General features: G+C 28.9%; 6 protein-coding genes across 10 annotated transcripts; 3 read left to right on the forward strand and 3 right to left on the reverse strand.

Moving 5' to 3' along the window:
• Nucleotides 1-419: 419 nt before the first annotated feature.
• Nucleotides 420-5222, reverse strand: LOC124493665 (uncharacterized). Its single transcript, XM_047056766.2, has 3 exons — nucleotides 3243-5222; nucleotides 1153-3174; nucleotides 420-1088 (listed from the first exon to the last, which is right to left on the reverse strand). Exons 1-3 carry the CDS (start codon nucleotides 4588-4590, stop codon nucleotides 481-483), a joined length of 3978 nt encoding a protein of 1325 aa, XP_046912722.2. The 5' UTR covers nucleotides 4591-5222; the 3' UTR covers nucleotides 420-480.
• Nucleotides 5223-5267: 45 nt separating this feature from the next.
• Nucleotides 5268-9614, forward strand: LOC124493563 (lamin Dm0). 3 transcript variants are annotated; one of them, XM_075732116.1, is made up of 5 exons: nucleotides 5268-6480; nucleotides 6568-7302; nucleotides 7357-8656; nucleotides 8736-8813; nucleotides 8887-9614. In XM_075732116.1, the coding sequence occupies exons 2-5, from the start codon at nucleotides 6842-6844 to the stop codon at nucleotides 8923-8925; spliced, it is 1878 nt and encodes a 625-aa protein (XP_075588231.1). In that variant the 5' UTR covers nucleotides 5268-6480; nucleotides 6568-6841; the 3' UTR covers nucleotides 8926-9614. The 3 variants fall into 3 exon arrangements, with proteins under 3 accessions (XP_075588231.1, XP_046912615.2, XP_075588232.1); XM_047056659.2 differs by having other exon boundaries at nucleotides 5268-6474; XM_075732117.1 differs by having other exon boundaries at nucleotides 5268-5756.
• A 91-nt stretch (nucleotides 9615-9705) lies between these two features.
• LOC124493474 (uncharacterized) lies at nucleotides 9706-10333 on the forward strand. Its single transcript, XM_047056550.2, has 2 exons — nucleotides 9706-9912; nucleotides 10017-10333. Exons 1-2 carry the CDS (start codon nucleotides 9742-9744, stop codon nucleotides 10194-10196), a joined length of 351 nt encoding a protein of 116 aa, XP_046912506.2. The 5' UTR covers nucleotides 9706-9741; the 3' UTR covers nucleotides 10197-10333.
• Nucleotides 10294-16469, reverse strand: Mob3 (MOB kinase activator 3). Of its 3 annotated transcripts, none has more exons than XM_047056767.2 (4): nucleotides 14837-16469; nucleotides 14308-14425; nucleotides 11020-11483; nucleotides 10294-10954 (listed from the first exon to the last, which is right to left on the reverse strand). In XM_047056767.2, exons 1-4 carry the CDS (start codon nucleotides 14900-14902, stop codon nucleotides 10721-10723), a joined length of 882 nt encoding a protein of 293 aa, XP_046912723.2. In that variant the 5' UTR covers nucleotides 14903-16469; the 3' UTR covers nucleotides 10294-10720. The 3 variants fall into 3 exon arrangements, with proteins under 3 accessions (XP_046912723.2, XP_075588429.1, XP_075588430.1); XM_075732314.1 differs by having other exon boundaries at nucleotides 14855-16030; XM_075732315.1 differs by having other exon boundaries at nucleotides 10363-10954; nucleotides 15662-16030.
• A 449-nt stretch (nucleotides 16470-16918) lies between these two features.
• On the forward strand, nucleotides 16919-20853 carry LOC124494341 (uncharacterized). The gene is made up of 4 exons (XM_047057513.2): nucleotides 16919-17615; nucleotides 17682-17758; nucleotides 17825-19289; nucleotides 19361-20853. The coding sequence occupies exons 1-4, from the start codon at nucleotides 17532-17534 to the stop codon at nucleotides 19598-19600; spliced, it is 1866 nt and encodes a 621-aa protein (XP_046913469.2). The 5' UTR covers nucleotides 16919-17531; the 3' UTR covers nucleotides 19601-20853.
• Nucleotides 20032-20742, reverse strand: LOC124494342 (uncharacterized). The gene has a single exon (XM_047057514.2). The coding sequence runs from the start codon at nucleotides 20740-20742 to the stop codon at nucleotides 20032-20034; it is 711 nt and encodes a 236-aa protein (XP_046913470.1).
• Nucleotides 20854-20936: the final 83 nt, after the last annotated feature.

Here is a 20936-nt window from a genome sequence, read left to right on the forward strand (position 1 = left end):
TAGTATTATAAAATTTTTTCATTAAAGTTTGACATAAATGTCAACAGGTCGTAAAATAACTAAATATCATCATATAACAAATTGTACTTTTGTTGTTGTGCTAATTATTTGATGTTAATTGATAATTTTTTTTTTCATTACATTTTGATATAAATAAATTCAATAGTCGAATGATATTGGAAATATCGATTTGATTCAATGATAATGATGAGAAATTTTATGTTGTTTATTCGTAGTCAATATATAGTTTTTTAAGATTATTAGAAATATATCATAGGTACGTTGGCGTTTGGTTATTCGTAGCCATATGAATTGGCGATTTATTCATAAAAAAAAATTCGAAGGACATTCGATTTCACAAATGAATTTTCACTTTTTTTATTTCAAAAACAACGCTTAGAACGCCATCTGTCATCTGAAAATCTTAGTTTATTTATTATTTAAAAAAAAAAATTCAATTCAATTCAATGATGATGATGATTATAATTGTGGTAACATTTGTCGATGAATTTTTTCACAACGTTTACGATGATAATCATCGAATGGTTCTGTTCTTATTATCAACATTATTATGGCCAATAAACGATAGAAAAAAATATTGAATATTAATTGTCGAATACAATGATAAAAATGTTGATCATATGGATTATTGATTGCCATCATTTGATAAAGTACAATAGGAATTTCATTCGATTGACAACGTTCAAATCCATATTGAAGTATCAATAATGCTTCCAATACAAAACGATATGGTGATAAATTGGATAAAAATTGATATAAATAATTTAATCGTTGAATTGGTGATGCAAAATTTGATAATAAAAATAATAATGTCATCCAACCAGGTAATATGGTTATTAAGGCAAAAAAATTTCCATTCGTTATAATGGCTAATGAATGGCCCATTCCTTGCATTGCTAATGAACCAAAAATGAACAATAAAATCATCCAGAAATACAGGCCATTAAAATGAATCGATGATTCATAGATATTGGCAATGTAAACAACAAATACAATGGTTGTAATGAACATTGGCAGAAATTCGGCCATTGATTTCATCAAATAAAATGCACCGGTACTATACCAACCTATATATTACAAAATTGAAAATAAAATTTTAATTTTAAAGAAAAAAAATCTTTCTGGACAAACCATTTCGATGTTCATTATGGAATAATATCATTTCACGTGTAAATAGAATACTAGCCGGTATTAGAATCCAGGTAAGAAAAATAAAAGTCATATATATTGTAAAACGTGTATTATCCAACAGATCTTTATTCATCGTTTTCCATCCGTTTGGTTCATCATCACAAATTGTATTGTTGAAATCTTCTTCAATAAAATTAAAACAACCATTTTGTCTGGCAATTCGATCTGGATAAAACTGTCGTAATAATACAATGAGTATTATTGGAAATATTGACATTATTATTGTCCATTTAAACAATGGATTATGTATATAACGTTGTAATAATATCCATGATGATTTTAATGAAAATCTTTCGCGATTTCTTTGGATACCATCAATTATTAATTGTAATTGTTTTGGAATTTGTATTTCAGCATTTTTAATGATATGATCATCGGTAATATTGACCATTTTTTGTACAATTGAATCTGTCATTTCTAATGAACAATAATTGATAAGTTGTTCGATTGGTGAAAATTGATTATGATGATGATGATTCAATTTTGAATCAAAATTCAATACCTTTGATAAATGGTTGACAATTGCATTTGGTCGTCCAGAATAAACGCACACACCATCTTTGGCTAATACGTATACTTCATCGAAAATTGTAAATATTTCTGTTTGTGGTTGATGTACGGCAGCTACAATTGCTACATTATGATCGTATGCAATCCTTCGAAGACAAGCAATAACAATTTCGGTAGAATTTGAATCCAAACCACTTGTTGGTTCATCGATACAGATTAAATTAGGCATCATTATGGATGTCATTTCCATACCTAACGCTAAACGTTTACGTTCACCATTCGAACAATTCTGTACGGCTATATTGGCTGTCTGTATAATTGATAATTCATTAAGAATTTTATCGGCTATAGCTTCATGATCAATTTTTTTCAATTGAATCAAATTCTTCAATCGTGATGCATATACTAATGTTTGTCTGGCCGTCAGACCGGACATAAGATGACCAGAAACATCTTGTTGTAGATAACATCCTTTGATTGGTTGAAATCGATTTAGATAAAATTTACTTTCATAACTTAGACGTGTTTTCCATTGACCATTTAAAATTTTAAGCAATGAAGTTTTACCCGAACCAGATGGTCCCATCACAGCATTCAATGTACCGAATCGAAATTGTCCATTTAAATTTTTCAATATTAACATTTTTTTCATATTATGATTATCAATATTGTTGATTGAACGTATTTCATACAATGAACTGGATGCAAATAAATGAATCGAACGCCATGCAATTATAATCTTTTCGTTATCTTGATTTTTCTTGATTTTTTTCAATTCTTTTGATGAATTATTGATTTTTATCATTTCAGTCATCATATCATTGGCATTCCGATTATCATGATGATGATGATTAATGATATGGATAATATCAGTGAATGGTGAGAATTTTTTTGGCCAACAAAAAATATTCGAACCAATAAATTTCATCAACATTATCATATAGGTAATAAAACGTGTCAATAAACAATGTACAATGATAAGGTAAACATCACTGTAAACATGATCAATGTTGACATCAAAATCATCGAGAATTGATGATTTATGGCAACGATTTAGGCCATAAAATGAATACATTAATCCATTTGAAATAATTTTCACTGGGAATAGATTGGAAAATATTTTCATCGCCGATATTCGATTCAGATTAATCATAAATCCACTGAATAGAAATGTTGATTGAAAGAAAAACATTCCCACTATGATTGCCAATTCTGATTTACCGGAAAATATTATGCTCCATAGATGACCAAAACTTTGTAGGTAGATATTATTTAGCCAAATGAAACAGATAAAATGTACGAGTCTATACCAGTTTAATTGATGATGTTGATCAACATAACTATGATCAACACTGAAATAGATCATTATACCAATTAGCGATGATAACAGACCAAGTTGTATAAATGTTATTGAGGTTATCGATGTGAATAATACACCGAAATGATACCATTCTATATATTTAGAAATTATATTAGAAAAATATGCACTTGAAGGGATTGAATTTTTTTTTTGCACTTACGATTTTGATGTTCATTGCGAAACACGTGAAACATTGATGTAATCGATATTGTACTTAACATCATTATTGAATATCCAGATATACTTTGACAATACCAAAGATATATCATATATTCATTCGTATTGATTTCATTCTGTAAACGTTCCATACAGGTTTGATTACTGTTGATTGTTGATTCATTGAGTTCATCATTATCATCATCCATACAACCATCATATTGTACAATTTTTTCATCGAAAAATGATGCAATAAATGGAAAAACGATCATATAGAATAAAATAATTGATAAAAGATTTTGCCATTCGATCATAAATACAATACTGAACATTCGACGTAATTGTATGTAAAGATCTTTGAATCGAAATGATTTCTGTTGGATAACAATGCCTTTATGTTGAAATTTGAGCCGATTATTATCATCATCAGTCATCATAATTCGGTTAAATTGTTCATTTTCATTTTCCAATGTTAATTTTGTCCATTTTTGTATTATTGGATTATCGATACCATCACAGGCAATTTGAATGAATCGTTCAATTGGTGATAATAATGATGATGGTTGTTGATTACTAATTTTTGTTTGATCGGTAGCGATTTTTTCATCCAAAAATTCCGGTGAATCTGAATAGATACACAAACCACCTGTGGCAAGAATATAAATCTTATCAAACAATGTCATAATATCCGTATTTGGTGTATGAATCGATACGAATATTGTCATACGATTATGATGAGCTAATCGCCATAAACATTTCATTATCAATAATGCAGCATTACTATCTAATCCAGTAGTTGGTTCATCGATGAATAAAAATGTTGGTTGCGTAAGTGACATTAATTCCTGTGCAATAATGATACGATGTTGTTCACCACCGGAACATTGATCAAATCGTCGATCCAGAATCGTTTCATCCATTAATAAATCATTCATTATGATTGATATATGTGAATCAATATCATATAGATGTGAACGATCATTTTTAAAACGAAATGCATATGATAAAATCTGTCGAATTGTCATTCTTGTATAAATGCTGTCATTCATATTTTGACCAATAAAACGTAATGTTGTCAAACGTTTCGATTCCAATGCATTCAGATAGAGTTCCGTATGAACACTTAGGCCAGATTTCAATAAACCGGAAAGACATTTTAATAGGGTTGTTTTACCAGAACCACTTGGTCCAAGAAGCCCGTTCAATGTATAATAACGAAGATGACCATTTAAACATTGTAGAATCGAAGATTTTTTATCATTCAAAATCAATGGATTATGATGATGATACGAAAGATTACGCCATAGAATTGAAATTTGTTGTTGCGATTCATTATTAGAATTAATAGACATATTTTATTGATTATTGATTGACTGAAAAATCATTAACCAAAACTTGAAACAACAACAACAAAAAAAAACGTTATATAACAAATTTCTGTATAGAAAATTAATTATTTAAATCAATGATTAATGATCGATCAAGTGAATGATCAATGATGAAAATGATTGTCGGTTCAATATGATGTCTAATGCTGATTGTTCGATCATTTTATACAACAAATTGCAATGAGAATAATAACCAGACAACAGCCGACAAACATCTCAAATATGACGTACCATTTTTCTGATTACAAATTTGATATGGTTCGTTTTGTTTTGTTTTTCAAAATGCAAAAAAAAAAATATATGGTTAATAATAAAATGATATATGGGGAAGGAGAAGAAAAGAGAAAAACAAAAGTGCACTTTTTGAATTTATCTATTTATTATATCAGGATATAAAATAACAATACAATCGTAAATCAATAATTGATTCGGTTCGATTGTAATGTCAATATATAATACAACAATAACAATTAATAACAACAACCATATGCAAAACAATATACTTGATGACGATGAATGATTGGTTAAAAATTGAAAGAAATAATGAATAATCAAAATCAAAATTATTTTATTAAAAAAAAAATTTCGAAATGAAGATTTAAAAAATTGTTTATTAAATTTTTTTATACATTTTTTCCGGTACATCGATTATGGCGACATCTTTTGATATTATTCATGAAATATAAATATGTAGTTTATAATTATATGAAAAAAAGGTGTGGCTTCAAATTTTCTAATATTTGGCTTCATGATGCATATATGCATGAATGCAACAGACTGTTGCTTTAGCTACTGCTGCTACTTTATTAGCAATTTGTTTTTTTTTCAAACGCATACAAATTAATTGGGAGTGGTATTAATCAATGAATAATCCTGACAATAGAACCATATTTATGAATATCTCCCGGCAAATGTTTACGTCTGTGTGTGTGTTTGGTTGGTTGGTTGCTGCAACAATTGATGAGTTTTTTTTTGCCAATAAACCAAAAATCAATGTTCACGATTATGATAACGACAAAGAATTGAGAGAGAGAGAAAAAAAAAGTTGTTCTTGACAACCATAATTACCTATAATAGCTTTTGGCATCTGTCTCGACGATTCAATCCAAAATTAAATCAAATCAATCAAGGTTATCGAATTGGCCATCAAACAACAGAATAGATTTTTTTTTTTTAGAGATCAAGAGTTTTGTGGATTTTAATCAAGTTGATGATGATTTTTATATTTTGATGAACAAACAAAGTAAATGTGATTATGTTGAGCATATGAAAAACACAAGTGAATGAATTGAATCTTTTTTTTTGTCATTCTTGGCATTCATTTTAATAATTTCAAGTTTTTTTCAAGTGTGAATTTTCCGTTTTTGTTTTTTTTTTATTCAAATAATAAAAAAAACCTTTGTTCATAATCGTGAATCATTGTGTACAATGTTAAGGTTCTTATCACATCACTAAATTGCCATCAGCATCTTTTTTGATCATATCATATAATCATCATCATCATCATAAAAAGAATCCACCCAAGTTTCTTTTTTTGGTGTATATTCCCGCCATCTACACAAAACATAACATCCATATACACCGGTTACCACTACCATAATCATCATCATCTTCATCATAACTATCGTCAACCACGCTGGTTCTCAACCAAAAAAACAATTATCATTAACCAACGTTGAACATCATTTTTTTGTTTGCTATTTTTTTTTTGATTCAAAGCGACACCACCATAACAGCAGGCGCAAATATATATTGTCTAAAAGCTAGCGTGGTGTGTGTGTGTGTGTGTGTGGTTAAAGTTGAAGTCCACAAAAAACCATTGAATCAGAATTCCCCGCTTTTTGGTCTGTGTGTGTATGTGCATGTATTCCAGCCATCTTAACTCTCATCTCGATCGACCTCTAACCTCTATATTTTTCTTGATATGTTATCATTCACTAGAGCCTTTTGTTGACTGTACTCATTTCAATGGGCCGTGTGTTGGCAGATTTTTTTCTCTCTATTTGATTATCATCAATCGATTTTTATTGATAACCAGCGACACGCGAGACCAATTGAATCCAATCAAAAACTATTAATTAATCAATTATATTTACTGCAGTATTTATTTTTCCATCTGATTTGAATTACATATTTCGTGAATCTCTTGTTTCAAAATTCCTATCATTCAATTTCATCGTCATTTTTTTTTCTTGGATAAAACATCACAAACAACATGGCTACTAAATCGAAAAAAACAACCACCACATCATCAACAGTGTCATCATCACAACAACAATCAGCACCGACTACCTCGATTGAAATATCTGGTGGTACTGGCCAAACAACAGCTAGTTCAACACGTGCCGGTACACCATTAAGACGATCACAAACACCAACGCGTCCGGTATCACCGGGTCGACTATCTCGGATACAGGAAAAAAATGAACTACAAAGTCTCAATGATCGTCTTGCTGCCTATATTGAACGTGTTCGTTCATTGGAAACGGAAAATTCAAAACTTCGAATTCAAATCCAGAAATCGATGGAAAGTCGTGAAATTCATACGATTAAAACAATGTATGAAGTTGAATTACATGACACACGACAAACATTGGATTCGATTGCAAAAGAAAAAGCACAATTAGAATTGGAATTGAGCCGTTTACGTGAGGAATTGAAAGTTGCTGAAGCTAAGTAAGTTTTTTTTACAATTAATTAGCCTTGTGAATTAATTAATTTTTTCTTTAGGCTAGCCAAAAAGATGAACGAATCAAGTGGCTTAGAGAAACGTAATCAAGCACTGGAAATACAGATTGAAGAATTGAAAAGTAAAATTGCACAAGCATTAGCAGAACGTAAACGTTTAGAAGGTGAACTTCGGACATTGGCCGAAGAGAATAAAAATCTAGAAGGACGATTAAAAAGCGTACAGAAACAGCTGGAAGAGGAAACAATATTACGTGTTGATCTTGAAAATCGTAATCAAAGTTTAAATGAAGAATTAGCCTTCCAACGTCAATTATTCCAGAATGAAATGGAAGAGATACGACAAAAAACATTTGAATCAAAAGAGATACATACAGAAGAATTGAAAGCACAATATGAGGAACGATTGAAATATGAATTGGATGAATTACGTGCAAACATGGACGATATGATTCGTCTTAATCGCCATGATCTTGAAGAACGATATGAGCTACGTATAGGAATGTTACAAGAAGAAATGGCTAAAAAAAATTCCGAATTAAATAACGCTGCTAATAAGATCAAACAATTGAATTCATCCTATACAATGTTTGATAGTGAATTGGAAACATTGAAAAATGAGAATACATCAATGAAAAAACGTTTGGAAGATATGAACAAATTATTGTCACAGGAACGTGATTGGAATAAGATCAAAATGAATGAAAAGGATAAAGAAATGGAAGAGATACGACGTGAATTACAACGAATTACCGATGATTATAATGATCTTTTGGATGATAAAATCAAATTGGATGCAGAATTAGAAGTGTATCGAAAATTATTGGAAGGTGAAGAAACACGATTAAATATTTCATTAAGTAGTTTGGGTAGTGCTAGTGGTGGTGGCAGTGTAAGTGCCTCTGGTGGTGGTGGTGGAGGACTATTCAGTTCACAAGCAATTAGTTCATCATCACGTTCATTTATTCCACGTGGTACTAAACGCAAACGAATCGCATTACAAGATCAAGAATCAATTATTGATTGGGTTGTAAATGCAACGGCTAAAGGTGAAGTGGAAATATCCGATCATGATGTTGAAGGAAAATATGTTCGTCTTTTTAATAAAAGCGATAAAGAAATATCGCTAAGCGGTTGGTATCTATTACGACGAGCGGATGACCTCGAAACTCGTTATAAATTTCATCGTTCAATTGTTATTAAACCACAATCAACAATAACCATATGGAGTTCAGATGCCGGTACACAGATACATAATCCACCATCGGATATTGTAATGAAATCACAAACATGGTTCACTGCTGATACAATGTCAACAACATTATTTAATAATAATAATGAGGTATGTGTTTTCATAATGATGATATTTTAAAGAATTTTAAATCTAAAAATACAAATGATAAATCAATTTTTCAATATAGGAAGTTGCATCACGTAAAACTGAAAAACGAATTACATCATCATTTCAACGAATGTCATCGGGTTATCTTAACAATGAGGTATTTATTTTTGTCTCTATATATAACAAAAAAAAAAAATTCTAAATCTCATTACTTCTTTTATTATCGATAGAATAATGTGGAAAATAATCAAAATTGTGCCATAATGTAATTGCGCCTAATCGATTTCGAAAAAAAAACAATTTGTTGACACCATCATTCTTGGGTGAATTTCTGGTAGTTTTATTATTATTTTTATTATCATTTTAAACACCTTTTCACACATTCACCAAACATCCAAGAAAATTTAATCGTTTATTGTTCTTATCTTCTATTTCGTCTATCATAACCAACATTCATCATTTGCTTTGATTTGCATTCTCCATTTGAATTTATTCATTTGTTTTTTTAATAACAACAACAGCAACAATATAAACAAAATTCTGGGCATACACAACAAACAAAAATCAATTACTACAATAATATTTTGGAAAAAAAAATTACTTTCACGAAATATATCAATGCACACACAATCACAATTCATTTTTGATTTGATAATGCTAATTAATTAATATTGATTGATTATAACAAATTAAATATGTATATGTACTACTAATACTAATATAGAATGAGAGATTGATTGATAGTATTATTATCATCATCATCTAATATTTACCAGATTAAATCAAAAAAAAAAAATCCGGTTTTTTCCCATTGTTCACACACACACACACACCATACCATATATATTCGATTGATTGATTATTATCAAATAGCAAAAACAAAATTAATTTTAAAGTTAAACAACAACAGAAAAAAAATCAATTAAAATTTAAATATTTTTTTTAGAGTATCAATCAATCAACAATGTACAATCGATTTGGTTAAATGAATTTGATCGATTAATCGATTGTCAAAAGAAAAATTTTTTTTGAGAAAAGAGAATCGATATAATAATTTATAATAGATTTAAATAATCAGATTATAAATGCAGTCTCCATCATTAGCATCATCGTATGATCCATTATATCCTTTACGTACACGTTGGTGGATTTGTAAATCGATTTATGATTTATTCGATATTCAAATTCATCAATTTATGTTACAAGTTTTTGGTCCATTAGAAACGTTTCATATATTACAGAATCGTTTGGAAAAGGTAAGTTTAATTGATTTAGTTGTTGTTGTTTGTTGATTGAATGACACATGATGATTTATGACTTTGATCTTTTCTTTCGATTCTTATCTACAAACAATAACAAGCTTAATATATCGGATCAATTATTCGTACCACTGGGCGTATATGCTGTGTTTGTATTGATCGATGGCATTGATCATCTTATAGAATTTGTACGACATGAATTGATCAATGCTTCGATATTGGAAGGAATCAATTTTAGTGATGGTGATAATCCAACTAATGATTTATTGGATGTTGATTGATTAAAATAAAAAAATTCCTAACTGTTGCCGTACATAACAACTGCTGCTGCCATCTAGTGATCAATAAATTTAAATTTTTCAAGTTAAAGAAAAAAAATTAATTTAAAACATTTGTTCTTTTATTCATTATCATAACATTTTTTTTACAAAGAAACAAATGTAATGATTCGAAAAAAATAATATTTTAATGTTCAATCAAAATCGATAAAAAATTCAATAATTAATGATGTAATGTGTCTGTGTGTGTGTGTGTGTGTGTGTGTGTGTGTGTGTATAGTTCATGGATGGATGTTTGAGAAAAAAATTCCAAAAAGTATTTATTTTTATACAAATTACAAATAATATTATGGTGGAGAAAATTGAATGGATGAAAACCAAAAAGAGGCTAGACACACATCATAATCATCGGGATGGTTAATTGGTTTTTTGTTGGACAAAAAAATAAAAAGTTTGCAATCTCAATTATAAATATACAAAAGGGCGAATAAAACTTAGTGTGTGTGTGTGTGGGTGCGTGGGTGTTATCAGACATTTTTTTCATTACTATTACTACTACTGTTACTATGATGTTTATCATTATTATGATGTTGTTGTTGTTGTTGTTGTTGTTGATGATGATGATGATGATGGTGATGATTATGATGTGATCCATAATCACCGTTATTGCCACCACCACCACCACCACCACCGCTACCACTGAGCATATTAATCTGTAATAATCCACGGCTTGTATCGCATAATCTTCGTGTCATATCGGCCTAATAAAGAGAAATTTTTCAATTTTAAAAAATAAATAAATATAATAAAAATAAAAGAAACTTACCAATGGTTCAAATTCTTTAGCATTGACAAGATCAAATTCTTTGACAAAATAATAAAAATGTTTATAACAAGTATTACAATGAGCTTCAGCACCGACGGCCATCAATCGATCAAAATGATGTATATAGACATGTACAAATACACGGAATAGACGAGCAAGAATTTTCTTACAAGTTGGTAAAAATGTTTTCGGAAATGGAACATCACTTTTTGTTGGAAATAATGATTCATTATTGATCTGTGTTTCAATCCAATCCATTAATAATGAAATATATTTATTCGCAGGTAGTGGCACTGGTTTTTTATAATTAACACCATCAGCCCATAGATATTCATATTTATGTCCACCGGACATACGTGGACATGATTCATCCGTACAATAATCGGTTACAATACCATAGATAAGATTTATACGATTAAAAAAATCGACAACATGTACAGCGATCCAATCGCATAGATCTTCGCCTATAATTAATGTTAATCAAAATATACATTAAGAATTAGTTAAATTGACATGACATCCTGTTTATAAGTGTGTATAATTTTTCATTGAATGGACAATCAAATAATATATATGATATGACATGACATGGGTATCGACGTTATATATTGAAAGTGTATAAAAGAGGAAATTGAAATTTGATTCCAATGGGAAATTTGATAAAAATCCTACAATAATTTGTTACAAGCAAGCATGGTTATTTGTATGGACAAAATCAAATCCGGAAATGTATTCATTTTCTATATATTTCTCTCTCTCTCTCTCTTTATGATAAACATCGAATAGCTGTGTTTGTTTGCTATGTGTTATCAATTCGATTCGATTCATCAACATTACATTGCCCTTCTCTTTCACAACAGTAACGAATTGAATTTCATTCGACAGTGATTTCAAGTCAAAAAATAATGATGATGAACTCGATGTCAATGGCAAGAGGTTTATTGATGAAGATAATAATAATGATGATGACGAAATGGTATCATCAACATCAATATATTCAATGGATGGATAAATTGCAATTGACAGAAAAAAAGAAACTGAACTAAATTCAAGTCAAATTGACAATGTCAAGTTAAATAACACAGACACATTGTACGTTACGACGATATGCGAATTGTTCCATTCACATCCAACAAAATCGAATGCAATCTGCTCATAGTGCGTGCGTGTCATAGGCCTTAATATTAGAAACGAAAGGTTTGGAACAATGGATCACTTTTTTTTCATTCATTCATTTTCTTTTATAATGGGGAACGAGAAAAAAAATTCATGATAAACACAGAAAAAAAGGCCATAATATTCAGTCGGTGATTATGTTACAATTTTGTTGATCATGGGTCACGAAAAAGTAAAGTGTGAAATAAAAAGGCAAAAAAAAAACATTGCAAAATCTAATGACGATCCAAACAAGAAAAAAAACACATTCACAATCAAATCGAAATTAATTTAATGATGAAATAAAAACAAAAAAAAAACCAGACAGAAGAATCTGTTGTCTGTAGTTGTTTTGATTACACATTCATGCATTCATTCGTTCAAATAAAACAATACAATCAATTAAAAAGAAATACTCAATCACTTGAATAATTGATTTATAGGCTGTTGTGGGATATGAATGATATGTGCACTGAAAGTCAAAATTAAAAAAAAATCTGATTAGTAAATAAAATGAATATGATAAATGATTGAAAATTTCATTGGTGGAGAGAAAAATCCAGAAAAAAAATGTTTGATCAATCGATCAAAAAAGAAAGAAAAATTTTCAGGAATAGCAACAGTATAAACACACACCTTGGGTGCTATATTGTGAAATTTTATTTTATTTCGATATTTCGATATTTATTTTCATCAAGCAAAACACAAACACACACCCACACACACTACATTGTGATCATCCTTGATTATCATAAAAAAAGAAAAGAAAATTAAAATTCAATTCAATCAATCCATCAATGGATGATCCGAGACAAAATGACCACGACTACCAAACATCATTGATCATCTTAGAATGGCAAAAAAAAATAAAAAGAGGAAAAAAATCATTATTTAAGAAGGGAAAAAATTGTTTGCCCATAAAAAGTTATCATATATATATAATATTCATAATAAGAACATGGACACGGATTTTTTTTCGATTTGACCCATTCCAAAAATGTTTATGTTCACAAAACGTAATGACTAGAAAAAAAATCAATGATGATCACATATAAAAAAGCCCAAAAAAGTTTTTTTTTGTTTGTTTGAAATGGAACATTCATGCAAAAATGACCTTATTATTATCATTATCTTTGTTTCGTTTTTTTTGTGTGTGTGTGAATAAATAAAAACTTTACACACATAAAATTGTGGCTATTGTGGTTTTGTAAAAATGATTATTTGTGGGGAAAGGAACGCATGGAATAGACACAAAACAGAAGTGGAAATTTTAATTTTTTTTTGTACTTTTTCTAATCACAAAAAAAGTAGGCGTGTTTGCAATGTATTTTTTTAAAAAGGAAAATTTCAATTGAAAATGCTTCAACTGGGTGATATTGTTTGGTACCGGCGTTTGTTGTTTCTAGACGGTTTTTATTTTCGGCAGAAAAAAAAAATCTATTAATTGAATTTCAAGTACAGTTATTTTTTGGGTTAACTAAATTTAGATCAACATGTCATTTATGAACGAACAACAATATTTCGTATGTTTAAAAAAAAAGATTCTATTTTTCGAATCTTTTTTTTTTATAAAAATGTTCGACAATTAATCAGATTTAACAGTATATCATTGAGGACCCGAATTTTCGGTAAATAAAAATTCAAACATCAAACAGATCATCCGACTGTTAATATTTCTTCATTGAATGGAAAAAATGATTTTGCTTATGATGATTGAATGACATTGATCATTATGATTATCATTATCACAAGGTATGATGTTTTCATTTTTTTTATCATTGATTTACTAAAACAAAAATAGCTTTATATTGAAATCTAAATGACAATTTTGTTTATATTTCTTTTTAATAGGATCTTATTCATCATAAAAATAATGATGATGTTTTCCATGAAATCTTATCTCGAATAATGCTCGTAATTGATCAAACAAATGGATAACGACCTAAATTTAAAAGAATGAATTGGGAGGCAACAACTAATCATCAAAAAAAAAAAGAAAAATTGGTTCATGTTATCATTCTTTCCATTTAAAATGTTCGTTAAGGATGCAAAATCAAATCGTTTCACAAACCACACAATCATTTTTTGTGTGTGTGTGTATGTCATTATCATCAATTTAATAAAAAAACTTACCTTGTGGTAGTTTAACAACCTCACGAAGATTAATGCCCGAATTTAGACTAGCTATCGCTTGTTTATGTAATGAATATCGTAATGTTCCGGGTTCGAATTTTTTCTTTGGTCGAAATGTCTGCGTTTTGTTTTTGTTGTTTAGATTGGTTAGTCGATGCATCACATAATACAAACAATATGAATGAAGATGAGAAACAAAAAAAAATTCCAATCATTAAACCAGATATATAGTGGCATCATTTATTGAGAAAAAAAAGAATGAATAAATAATCGATTAGTTGATTGATTAAATTCGGATATAATAAGAAAACAACATTTGTTGTTGTAATCGATCAATAATATCAAAAAAAAAAAAAAAAAAAAATTAAAAAGAAATCAAAATAATGATTAATTCTAGCCTTAAAGCAATATATTTGAGTTTAAAATAAATAAATTTTAAAATATGATTGATAATGATATGATAATAAAAAATAGCAAACAAAACAAAAAGAATTCTCATATCATTCAAGAATATTCATTTCGTTCCTACATTTTTATTATTGCCTACTTTTTTCGATTTACTAAAAAAATCAACAAAGGAAGACATTGATGCCATTGTGTTGTTGTTTGGATATAATATTTGATCGTTGGCTATGTTCAAATGTCAATATCAATTGTAAGTTAAAAATAACGCCACAACAGCAGCTGTGATAATTTATGGTATTTGTAATTATTTTAAACACAAAATAAAAATTAAGATTTCTGTTCCAAATTGGAACAAAACAAACACAATGCACACAAACAGCAGGTATGTATATTATCTTGACAAATTGGTCGTAAATTTTAGATTTTATTCTATTTTTTACTTCTTGCTGATAATTGATGTCACCAAAAAAAAAGACAATCAAAACAAGTAGACACCAAATAAAAAGATGACAATCTCGAAATAAAAATCAACGTGTTGACATTATTAACGACAATGAGATTTTTATTATTATTATTTCGTTTGTCGTTAAATTCGATGATATTTGCTGCCAAACAACGGAAGACACAAATATAAAGTAGAAAGATTTCAACAAATGAAAGCCAAAAAAAAATGGAAGATTCAAGCCAAAAAAAAACAAAACTGTCAAACTTTGAGATAGTTGTTAATGACGATGATGATGAATAATAAAGGATTGACACATACACACAGGAGATATAATAATGTAGATGATGATGATGAATAAAAATATTTCAAGGTAAAATTTACAAAACACAGAAAATAGTTTCGAAAATCTTCGAATGAAATCCAATATTCACATCATTCGAATCCGATTTCCACCCAACAATCAGTACTTATTAGTAAGATACAACACATACAAATATGACAAACTTTTTTCATTCGTCCAATTAGTTGAACGGAAATTGACACATTTCATTGATTTGTGATGATGGTGTTGATAGTTTTATGAAATATTTTTTCTATTACCAATCAATCAATCATTAGTTAATGATAAACATTGATGACAAACACAGAGTAGTATCGATCGATTAAATTGACATCATATCAATTGTTTCAATTAGCGAGGATAAGTGTTGGTGGTGGAATTATTTGTATTCGAGAATATTTAAAACATTTGGAGATAATGTTTTTTGAATGAATTTTATTATTTCAATTTTTGTTGTTTGTTGCTTGATTTGAGTTTTTTTTATATATATTTATTTGATGATGAGTGAGAGTGGTAGTAACACGCTTTCAAATGAAATGAAGACACGATAGATGGATGAATGGGGAAATTTTTTTTTTCTTTTTTGGAAACAAAAAAAAATCAAATGCAATGGCAATGTTGTTGTTGTTGTTGTTGTTGTTGTTATTGCTATGCTGCTAGTTATTCTACAATTTTTCTCTCCCTCTCTCTCTCTCTCACACACACAATGAAAAAATTGCATCTATAGTAGTGGTGTATAAATGTAAAAAATTGAAATGAAAAAAAAAAAACAGAAAACTAAAACTAAATGATGATGATGAAATGGAATGGAATGGAATATAATTAATTTTAAAATCATCTCTATTCAAATGAACACAAGAATAAAGAATGTAACAGGTGTGAAGATTTTATTTTTTTATTTTTTTGTTTGCAATTAAAAATTTATACCAATTTATGCCATGTCTATCCAATACACAATGACAAACATATCGAAAAATGGAAAGAAATAATTTTGATTTTTCGTTTCCAACAATTTCATTTAATTAATTATTCAATAATTTTTTTTTGATTGATCACTTGAATCCATTTGTTGAATTAAATATCGATAATCGATTGACAATGGTTTCCGGTGGCAGAAATAAAATAAAAAAAAAGATTTCAAATCTAAACTAGATTTGAAATTTTGCCTCGGTTCATTCGTTTTAGACAATCATTGACATGTATTTTGCCAATGTCCATATGTTTCAGTTATATTATTTTTTTTTTTTTTTTTTTTTTTGATGATAATTGATTTATATTTTGTAAATGGAAATGATTTCATTAAATTGGAAAAATTTTATTCAAAAATCTTTGGACAAAAAAAAGAGAAAAAATTTACTTTGAAAAAAAAAATTCGATCCCACCATTTCGATCCAACCACAGATTTTTTTTATTTAGTTTCTTTATCAAAAAAGATCGATAGAGTAGATTTAGACGACGGTGTTGAAATTTGTTTGCCTGTTTTTAACACATTCCAATTCATCATCGAATATATTCATTGATCATCATCATCAATTGGATAAATGTTTATTTATATTAATATTAATATGAATGAATACTGAACGTAAACATTGAACGATTATGAAATGAAATATAAATTTATCATTTCATAATCATCGTCTGGTCATAATAAATGGTACAAAACGCAATATTCTGTTCCAGAATCTGGTCTTTCACAATCAGTTCAAATCTTCAAGCTCAAATTTATTTATTCAAAACTGAAAGTGCCTTGTATTAAAATCAAATTCCCCATCTCAATCATCTGTATATAGAACCGAATTTTTTTTTTCGGTCCGCTACACCAATTCGAACTGGTGGTGACCACCGGTTCCAAAGAAAAAAACGTTTCATACATTGACACTATACCTCTACTCTCTCTTTGGTCTACTGTTGGTTTGGTTCTCGGTTTGAGTGTGTTTCAGTTTGGTTTAGGGATCCTAAGTGTTGTTGTTTTTTCTCTAGTGGCAACTGCAAAAAAAAACATCTAGCACCAACAAAATACGATACAAGAATAGGATGCCACCAAAACCCATACGCAATTATTCTGTAGGCGATCTTGTATTTGCCAAAATTAAAGGATATCCACCTTGGCCGGCTCGGGTAAATGATGAAATTTTTTTTATTAATTTTTAAAATTTTAAAACATTACTTACTCATTGATTGTAGATTGAAGAAGATTTTCCCATCGGTTATAAACCATATCCTGGACGTTATCCAGTCTTCTTTTTTGGTACATATGAGCTGTGAGTTTTTCATTTTTTGTTTTGGTTCAAATTTTTTTAAATTTCAATTTTTTATTTCAAAACTAGTGCTGTTGTATCGGCCAAAGATATCTATCCGTATCAACAATATAAACATCAGTTAGGCATTCCACGTAAGATGAAAAATTTTAATGAAGGACTTGAAGAAATTGAAAAACATCCAAATTTAACAATGAATTCTGAAGAAATGTTACGTTTACGCGATGAACGTGAATTATCTGGACATAATAATTATGATGATGAAAGTGATGTATCATTTAAGAAATCTGATGATGACGATTCGGCTAGTTTCGATGATGATGATGATGATGATGATAAAAGTATTTCTAACGATGATGAAGAAGATTATAGTCGCAAATTATCCAAATCGAAGAATGATGGCAAGAAAAATCGATCGTCATCAAATCGAAAACAGAAAAATGTTCAGAGCGATGAAGATTCCAATGATGATGAATTTGATCGTGAAAAATCTGTAAAAAATCGTAATAGAAAAAATATCAAAAAGAATTCATCATCTTCATCGAATAATAATAATAATAATCATGGCAAAAAAGTGGAGAAAAAAAATTCCGGTAAATTTAATCGTTCATCATTTATGCTTGACAATGACAATGATTATGATAATGATGAAAACAATGTGAAAAATCAAAAAAAGAAACCAAATATCGGTAAAAAACGTAAAATAATTAAACATTCAGATAGCGAAGTAGAAATTTCCGATATCGATGATGATGATGATAATGAAAATGACAATAATAGCAAAGCCAATGATATTGATTCACCAAAAGATAATGATGATGAACATCATTCTAAAAAGAAGAAAAATAAACGATTAAAAATTTCGTCATCATCATCGTCTTCATCGTCGTTTTCGGATGTTGAAGATTCAAAAATAAAATCTGAAAAAAGACGACTCACCATTCATGATGATAGTGATTCGAATGATTCAAAGTCAAAAGAAAATGCCCACAATAATAATAATAACAACAACAACAACAGCAATAATAACGATGATGATGATGATGATATGATACAAACACCGAAGAATTCGACAATGACCGAAACAATTGAAGATGTAATGAAATTGAAACAAAAATTACAAGATGAAAAATTGACACAAAAATTGGAAGAAAAAGAACGAGAAAAAGAGCGACGAAAACGTGAGAAAATGGAACGTAAACGTTTGGAACGGTTACAGAAGGCGAAAAATCGTAACCAAGAAGATTCGAATCGAATGATCAATGAAATGTTAGCGACAATCGATTCGAATATTAAGTTAAGCCTATCTAAAACAAATGCTAATATTGATAAATGTCTAGAAACAATGGACAGTATCGATGATGTAAAAATGAAAATTACATCGAAAAATGTATCAAATTTTGGCGATAATCTTAAGGAATTGATTTCATCATTGAAAAAATGTCGAAAATATAAACCCGAAGAACGTGTACGACAAAAAGCTGATCATTTTCTTAATAAATTAAAAGAATTATTCAGTTCAACCGAATCTCATGTAAGTATTTTTTTTTCTTTATCAAAATTCCAACCAATTTAATTATCCATTTCGAATTATCCGAATATTAGAGCTCTCAAGAATTTCGAACCATTTCTGATTCTGGTAATGTTGATTCAAAAACGAATGATTCAATGCCATCAACAACAACGACAACCATCGACGAACAATTGGCACCAGAACAACGGAACGAAGAAACCATGATAGATCGAAAATCATCCAAAAATGAAACAGAAAATAGTAAACTTTCGGCAACAATTGAACAGCTTGAATCAAAACTACAACCAATCACCGACGAAATGGAAAGCTAAATAAATCGAATCAACAAGTTACACACACACTCTTGATTTAAACAAATATGCACATTCTTCTTCACAATAGAATTCAAATTCATCACACATTATATAACCATTTCCCATTCATTTTGTCTGATACAGATCATTTTTTTTGTACTATAGAATTATTATTGATTGATTGAAATTTGTAAAAAAATTCATTTTTTTTCTCATAAACAAACAAAACAGAAAAAATATAATTTGAATTGCCAGACAAATAAAATTTTTTTCATCAAACACAAAAAAAAATTAATTAAAAAAAGAAATTACAATAATAACCGATTCAGTGATCGAGAACATAAAAAAAAACCAAACGAAATGAACAATGAATTTGTTTGTTGAGTATAGTATTATAAGCCAGAATAAAACAATTGCACCATTTTCATATCCTATTATAGATCACCATCCTATTGTAATGGTAGAAATTCTAATAAACATTGACCATTATTGAGGTAGTTTTGTAGATTTTCATAAAGATGTTTAGGTAAATTGTCGATAATATATGATGGTAATATAGATCTGGATTCACAATTCGATGTTGTTGTTGTTGTTGTTGTAGATGTACGTGATGATAATAATGATGATGATGATGATCGATGTAATTGTTCAATTAATGAATATAGACATAATTCTTGTAGACTATGTACACCATTCTTAATGATGACCAATATGAATTCAAAATCTTGTTTATGTTGCCGTGGAAATAGTATACGATCGGCTACTTGAAATCGTTTCTGTTCAGAATATTTATCCCATTTATGAAATGCAAGTAAATCACGACGATTAGCGACCAATGCATCGAATATGGCTAAATTTTTTCGTTCAATATCTCGAAATATCCATGGATGTGTTACATATGAATCAATAACAAATTTACATCTTGGATTCAATTTTGAATAAATACGTTCATTGCCATCATAATCGATCCATGTAATATTTACCTTACGATTTGATTGGTTATGTAGAACAATTTTCACTGATTGACGACTTTCAATAGATTTTAGTCTCGTATGCACGGTTGATGGTTGTCGATTATGGCCATTTGACATATGAGCAACATTGACAGACAAATTGTCATTCGTATTATCGTCATTATCATTATTGGATTCTGAATTCATTTTTTCTTGAGCAATCAAACATAGGAGAGAAAATGAAAATCACATCAAATAAAACAATAAATTTGTTTTTTTTTTAGCATCGATATTCATACACACACACAGATCAATATCATCGAACGTTTCGATAGTCACGCAAACACATACCCCAAAAAAAAATTGCCGTTACATTCTTTTTGGATGGTATCCTCAAAAAT

The sequence above is a fragment of the Dermatophagoides farinae genome, chromosome 6 (assembly GCF_024713945.1).
Source record: "Dermatophagoides farinae isolate YC_2012a chromosome 6, ASM2471394v1, whole genome shotgun sequence".
In the NCBI taxonomy this organism is placed as follows: Eukaryota; Metazoa; Arthropoda; class Arachnida; order Sarcoptiformes; family Pyroglyphidae; genus Dermatophagoides; species Dermatophagoides farinae.

What these genes read in the sequence shown, in the direction of transcription:
- LOC124493665 (XM_047056766.2), bottom strand. Translation starts at nt 4,590, where the DNA reads ATGTCTATTAATTCTAATAATGAATCGCAACAACAAATTTCAATTCTA. An exon ending in TCGCAATGAACATCAAAATC is followed by an intron (nt 3,175 to 3,242) that starts GTAAGTGCAAAA and finishes CTAAATATATAG; the next exon opens with AATGGTATCATTTCGGTGTA. An exon ending in CCATAATGAACATCGAAATG is followed by an intron (nt 1,089 to 1,152) that starts GTTTGTCCAGAA and finishes TGTAATATATAG; the next exon opens with GTTGGTATAGTACCGGTGCA.
- LOC124493563 (XM_075732116.1), top strand. Translation starts at nt 6,842, where the DNA reads ATGGCTACTAAATCGAAAAAAACAACCACCACATCATCAACAGTGTCA. An exon ending in TTGAAAGTTGCTGAAGCTAA is followed by an intron (nt 7,303 to 7,356) that starts GTAAGTTTTTTT and finishes TTTTTTCTTTAG; the next exon opens with GCTAGCCAAAAAGATGAACG. An exon ending in CGGGTTATCTTAACAATGAG is followed by an intron (nt 8,814 to 8,886) that starts GTATTTATTTTT and finishes TATTATCGATAG; the next exon opens with AATAATGTGGAAAATAATCA.
- LOC124493474 (XM_047056550.2), top strand. Translation starts at nt 9,742, where the DNA reads ATGCAGTCTCCATCATTAGCATCATCGTATGATCCATTATATCCTTTA. An exon ending in TACAGAATCGTTTGGAAAAG is followed by an intron (nt 9,913 to 10,016) that starts GTAAGTTTAATT and finishes AACAATAACAAG; the next exon opens with CTTAATATATCGGATCAATT.
- Mob3 (XM_047056767.2), bottom strand. Translation starts at nt 14,902, where the DNA reads ATGGCATCAATGTCTTCCTTTGTTGATTTTTTTAGTAAATCGAAAAAA. An exon ending in AAGTAGGCAATAATAAAAAT is followed by an intron (nt 14,426 to 14,836) that starts GTAGGAACGAAA and finishes AACAAAACGCAG; the next exon opens with ACATTTCGACCAAAGAAAAA. An exon ending in CTAAAGAATTTGAACCATTG is followed by an intron (nt 10,955 to 11,019) that starts GTAAGTTTCTTT and finishes TCTCTTTATTAG; the next exon opens with GCCGATATGACACGAAGATT.
- LOC124494341 (XM_047057513.2), top strand. Translation starts at nt 17,532, where the DNA reads ATGCCACCAAAACCCATACGCAATTATTCTGTAGGCGATCTTGTATTT. An exon ending in ATCCACCTTGGCCGGCTCGG is followed by an intron (nt 17,616 to 17,681) that starts GTAAATGATGAA and finishes CATTGATTGTAG; the next exon opens with ATTGAAGAAGATTTTCCCAT. An exon ending in TTTTTTGGTACATATGAGCT is followed by an intron (nt 17,759 to 17,824) that starts GTGAGTTTTTCA and finishes TTTCAAAACTAG; the next exon opens with TGCTGTTGTATCGGCCAAAG.
- LOC124494342 (XM_047057514.2), bottom strand. Translation starts at nt 20,742, where the DNA reads ATGAATTCAGAATCCAATAATGATAATGACGATAATACGAATGACAAT.